Here is a 6373-nt window from a genome sequence, read left to right on the forward strand (position 1 = left end):
AGAGATTTACTGTCCTCGGAACACATAGTTTCTTTTCTTATCCACAAGAACCTTTCCTTTTACCACAATTTCACAATACTTCCTCTGTGCTACTAGTTTGTGCTTGTACTTTTCATGTTTTTTTCCAATGAGATTGATAGTTTGCCAGAGGTATAGATTTTGCAATATTCTATTCCATACTTGTTCACACAAGCTCCACCAAAAAAATTTACAATCAGCGATGAGTAAAAGATCCAGTGTTGGGTAAATTACTCAAAAAGGTAATCCACTACATATTACTAATTACTTCTCTAAAATCTTGTAATCAGGTTACACTGTAAAAAGTGGTAACAACTGTTATTTTAAAGAGTTTTTCTACCTGATCTAACCCTTAAAATTAGTTTGATTGATGTACCCTCTAAAAAAAACTAGTTAATGTGCTACCACATTTCAAATGTAATTTACTTTTAAGTAAAAAAGTAATGAGATGTCAGTAATGACTAGGTCAGATTCATTGCAATCTGTTGATGTAATAATAAAAAGCTGAGGTATGTATGTTTCAGTTGTATGTATGTTTTAGTTTCTGACGAAAGAACATTTTATCCTCAGTATAGTGTGTCACATTAATTGCCTAGTCTAAAAAACATGAAATACCCATCATTACAGAATTACCATCTCTTTAATGACGAATTAATTTAATCAATCTCAGACAACTAAGTATGCAAAATATACCACCAGTGTGTGATTTATTTGCTGTTTGAATGTCTTTTAGTGGAACTCCCTTCCGTGCATACAAAGAATTCAGGAGCACATTGACCAAAGTTGGCTTATTCTAATGAAACACAGATCAGACATACAAAACAATATAAATGCTTCAGTGTGTTTGAGCAATCACAGATCCAAAGGTTATCTGAATAGCAGATAGGCCAAAAGCCTGTAAAATAGTTAATAATGAAAAGTTATGAAAAATTCATTTCCGAGCACTTGGAGTGTTTCTCATGGCTACAGTCCAACATGATGTTCTTGTTTTAGTCAGTCTTGAAGGAGGAAAATGACAAGTTTGGAATTGTTTGTGGAATTGGCACACACTAATGACATATTGTTTTGAAAACCTGCGACTGTCATGAATGAGAGTGTGAGAGAAGCACTTTCTAACCTGAGACACACTAGTTGTAATTTAGTGACAAACCCTGCTTAATCACAGAATTTCACTTAATACTAGATCAAAGTATACAAATCCCCTCAGGCCTACAGGATTAGATCGTCCAAAATGAGACATTTTGTTACCAAGTTCTCATGTCAATCCAAACCTGTACGACTTTCTGTCTTCTGTGAAACACAAAAGAAGACATATTGAAGACTGTTCATGCTGCTTTTTTTCATACAACAAAAACACATGACCAGGGGATTTCTAACTCCAAAAAGAACACAAAAAATAAAAATCATAAGACTGTCATAAAAGTGGTCCATATGAATTGTGTGCTATATGCCAAGTCTTTTGAAGCCATAAGATTATTTTGTGTAAAGAACAGACCAAAATGTAAGTCATTATCCACTGAAAATCTTCCCCTTCACTGCAGCTCTCAGAATGCAGAATGTTGGACACTACACTGAAAAATGTGGTAACCAGCAATTGTAGCTCAAAGTTCTATTTCTACTTAATTTAACCCTTAAAAGTTTTGCTTGAGTAAATGTATTTTTCATGTTGATTTAGTCAGATGAAATGACATTTGGACTCGTCATCAGCAGAGTGTGCAAACACAGAACACGCAGCCCGATTTTTCTTTGAATGCTCAGAAAGTGCATGCGCCTGGAGTTATTTGCACTATTTAGTGGGTCCACAAGGTGGCAAAACATACATTTTGATCCGTTGCTGTCACAAAGAAGCGCTAGAAGAAGATTTAATTCTTCTAACAAGCAAGCGCCTCGTGCTACCCCCAGCAAGATGCCGCCCCCGGTGGCTGCCCATGTCGCCCATGCCTAAATCTGCCACTGACTGAATCTTCTGTGGAGAAGACAGCGCCTTACAAATGTGAGTTGAGTGAATATGTGTCATTTGAGATAGTGTTGGACTGACATTTCCCAACACGTTAAATCTACACATCACAAAGTTTTGAAATGACATGATAAGGTGAATAAGGAGCACATTTTAATTCTTGGGTGAACTACTCCTTTAAAGATCAAATCTGTAACATTTATAAGTGTCTCCCAGAATACACAGTAATATCATCAGGTGTGCACTGACATTGAATCACCATGTTTCAAGCTTGAAACACATTTCTAGATATTGTCTCATCGGGGCACAGCAAGATTAAATATATGGTTGTGATGACAGATTTGAATACAGAGCTTTTGAATTGCAGCTATTTGGCATGAAATGGAACAGAAACACAATTCAGTAATTCATTTTCCCTCAGCAAGTTTAGTCATCAACTGTCACACCTCACAGTGAGAGCTGGCATGTGAAAGATGCAAAGATAAGAATCACCTAAATCAATTGCGAAAAGCTCAAGCAAAAACAAATTAGTGTTCAGTGGCATGGAACCAACCGGAAACAAATATTTTCAAAGGAAGATTGAGGCTCTGAGCGGAGGCAACTATGCTTGAGAAGGGGGCTTTGGGGATTGATATTAGAATACACAGCTGAGCTTATTTTATTCTTAATTAATATCTATTAATATCTGTGTGTATCTGTTAATATCTGCAGTGTTAAAATTTTTTGGTTGACCAAACCAAAAAAATCTTATTAGGGATGGATGTAAGATGCTCATTTAGTGCCGTGGAAATATTTTATGTAAGTTTAACACCTGAAAGATGTAACAAAACACACAAAAGAAGATGTAACAGTTTATATGTACCATTGCAGCACTTTATTATAGTAAAACAGATTCATTAAAAGCATACATGTATGTACAACACTCATACTCACTCACACTCAAACACACACACACTTTTACAAATGTAGGCTTTGTGGTTCACAGGTTATATTCGAATGAAAAGTCAAAAAAGAAAAAAAAAATATAATAAAAAAGAGACCATGCACCCATCCATGGTGGAACATGGAGACACCAAGAACAAATATTCACAGTTAATACATCCACGTTGCTCTTATATACTGAACAGAAGACAAGCGAACCATACAATACAGTTCATTATGAACCTCTACATGAAGATAATAACTTGTAGTCTGATGGAGAAATTATGAATCAGCAGAACTGATAGTGGAATAAGCTACATAACACTGTTACAATGCTGTTTGCTGTCATATACTACCGTTCTTTTGTATTTAAAATACAACAGTTCAGTCTGTAGTGGTGTAATCATTTAGCTCTACACAAAATTGGGTCAATGACAAAGCTGTCTCTGAAATGCACTCCCTACATATTGTTTTTCTCATTGATTTTCTGCATCAGTTCTTGTACCCAGGTTTGTCTAGGATCAGCACAGATTGTTCTCAGTTTCAGCTTGAATCTAAATGGGAAAAAGTTTAATTATTATAAATGTGCAATGAATGCATGAATTTAATAGTAATAATAAGACTACTAAAAAATGATACAGTACTTTGTAACTGTGGCGTACCAACAAAAGACTGTATAACTGGGACCGACAATTTAACAAACAATTATGTTACAGTATATGTTTTAATAAAATGTTTGATGTATATTAATCAATACTCACACAATAGCGGAAATGTTACACCCTCCATCTGTTTCCTGCACTCTGTAACTATCAATATGTTTTATGGTGGTCTTCCTTATTTTTTTAATGTACTTCAAACAGCAATTTTCATAGGAACCTGAGAAAAAATTAAAATAACATATGATTATTTATTTAGGGTGTCTATATGTCTGTCTGTCTAACTCAGTATTGTGGAGCCGTATAGTCATTTAGTGTATCAAATCACAGTTGCCTGTATGCATGCATACCAGTTATCTCTTTTTGACATAACTCCTGTTAAACACTTTGTTGTCTTAAATAACAAAACAGGCTTTAAAATATAATGTTTTTGGTATTATACAAAATATGATGTGATGTTATAGAAACTGATCAGTGATGACTTCAGCTGTAAAATGTTTTTTTGTTGATGCTTTAATATTACAAAATGTACATTTTTCAATTTTAAGTATATGAAAAGTTACATTTGGATGCATAACATTGAGTGTTCCCGCTTAAGAAACAAATTCTTACCTTGTGCCACACTTGGATACATGCAAGCCAACAGCAGGAGAAAGCACAGAATTTGAAACTTCATGGTTGAATGTTGCCTTTTCATTTAACCTGCAAAAAAGAGGATGAAATCTTTAGTGTGAGCCATTTTAATTTCATTATATGCATTTATTTGGATTCCACTAAGTAAAAGAAACATGTGGCTGCATGACTGTGCTGAATAACGGCTAGACTGCTGGTCTGACCTTTACCTCAGACGTTTCTTGACAAGTGAAAGCTGTTCTTTTCTCCTCCTCTGTTTCGTTAACACTTTTATAGTGACAAAACCTGAGACTCCACCACGCCCCTTCACATTTCGCCTAGATTTGACATTCTGTATGGCTAGATGATAAAAATGAAAGTGGATCTTGTAATGGACTTACTGTTATGTTTTGACACATCTAAGAGTTCCCGCACTAAAAAACATTAACAGGATGCCTGCAGTAGTATCTCTAATATCTCAAACCTCTATATTTGGTCAGTTGAGATATGTTTTACCATGGGGGATGGAATCAGTGGGAGTCTGGAGTCTTTTACAGCCCCAGTTGCTTGCCCCTGTAAGACTGCCTTTATTGCACAATACATTATCCTTGCCAAATGCTATTCCCACATAAACATCTGCTTTAGTACTTGTTAGGCTTTGTGTGCCAATATAAACGTAGAAAAAAAAAAAAAAAAGACAAAAAAAATATTGTGCAATAAAGTTCTCAAGCAGTTCTTAATTGATCATGCTTTTGAAGTGTCCAGTGGTGCATGTTATCGGTTTTTGTCACAAAATTTCTGCCTCCCTTATGGATGACTCAGGTAGAGTCCCAAATTACGTACTATACAATATGGACTTACAATATACACTATGCACTCAGCCATGTAGTGTATGAATATAAGTGTAGCATCATCACAAATGGAACACTTTTTGGCTTGGTGGAAGCATTCACCGTTTAACAGCTGATGGAAGTGACATTTCAAACGCATGCAATTTTTTGCTGCTAGCTTTTTCGGGGTTGGTCGTTAGGGCACCCACGGGCAGAAACATAAATCAGCCCTGTGCTCACACTACTTATCCTTCAAAATGATGTAGTCTAGTACAGAAGTGTGCGGTTTGGGAGACACCTTCAGAATAGATGATGATTCAGTATTTAAAACTCAATCGCAGCAACATAAAGCTGATCTGTAGTGGCAGTGGCCACAGTGGCCATCAAAATTATTGGACCAGAGACTATTTAGCAGAGATGGGCCAATTCTATTAAAATGAATGGGAAAATGTGGAACGTTCAACAGTCAATGGATGTAGAAAGGAATTCCTGCCTTACAGGTAAAAGACACAATCACCTTTTAGATACAGACATCACCTATCAAACAACTCGAGAAAGCGCATGCACATTAGCTATACAAGCCAGGAAAATTAGTTTTTTTTAGCAGAATCTAAGGTAAAGAACCACAATTTATGATTCCAGTTTTGTCAGATTTTACTGCTGATTTGAAATATGTTCTTTGATTGTAATCTAAACCAACCATTTTAAAGAGTTTGGTCTTTCCTCATTCAAGCAGATAGGAGCTGCACTTTCATGACTGGAAATAGCTTCCCGGGAGCATTCCAAAGATGGCCGCCAGTGGACTGACTTGCTCGACAGACTTTGATTTGGACAAATGTAAAATGTTGTTCCAAAAATGTATACATTTATTTTTCTGTGGAACACAAAAGATGTTAGGCAGAATTGTCTTACATTGTATGGAAAAGATGCAAAAAAAGTGAATGGTGACTGAGACTAACATACTGCCTAACAGCCCCTTTTGTGTTCCAAATAAAAGAAAATCATATACGTTTGGAAAAACATGAGTGTGATCAAATGATGACAGAATTCTCATTTAAGGGTGAATTGTCCCTTTAAATTTGTTAGGCTTCAATTTTTGTTCAGAATTAAGACAGAATTATTTGGGCACTTTCTGGTTGTCAAACTTTATGGAAAATGTCCATAGTTAATGTGATGAACTACACCTGTGGTTACTCTGTTAGAACACCTGTGTGAACTTGAGGGAAACTGACTTCATACATCCACTAAAAATCACCTTGACACCAGTTGGTTAAAAGTAATTGCAAAAAGTGAAGTTCTGAGAAAATATCTACATCATTTGTTTGCTGATGCCACTTCGTTTCATATTTTGATATCTAATGCAATGGAATGTAAAC

The 6373-nt window shown here is 35.6% G+C and overlaps 1 protein-coding gene across 1 annotated transcript; it reads right to left on the reverse strand.

Moving 5' to 3' along the window:
- Positions 1-2820: 2820 nt before the first annotated feature.
- LOC127426537 (C-C motif chemokine 21-like) lies at positions 2821-4571 on the reverse strand. Its single transcript, XM_051673406.1, has 4 exons — positions 4398-4571; positions 4168-4257; positions 3658-3775; positions 2821-3450 (listed from the first exon to the last, which is right to left on the reverse strand). Exons 2-4 carry the CDS (start codon positions 4250-4252, stop codon positions 3357-3359), a joined length of 297 nt encoding a protein of 98 aa, XP_051529366.1. The 5' UTR covers positions 4253-4257; positions 4398-4571; the 3' UTR covers positions 2821-3356.
- Positions 4572-6373: the final 1802 nt, after the last annotated feature.

Source organism: Myxocyprinus asiaticus, chromosome 35, assembly GCF_019703515.2.
Source record: "Myxocyprinus asiaticus isolate MX2 ecotype Aquarium Trade chromosome 35, UBuf_Myxa_2, whole genome shotgun sequence".
Lineage (NCBI taxonomy): Eukaryota > Metazoa > Chordata > Actinopteri > Cypriniformes > Catostomidae > Myxocyprinus > Myxocyprinus asiaticus.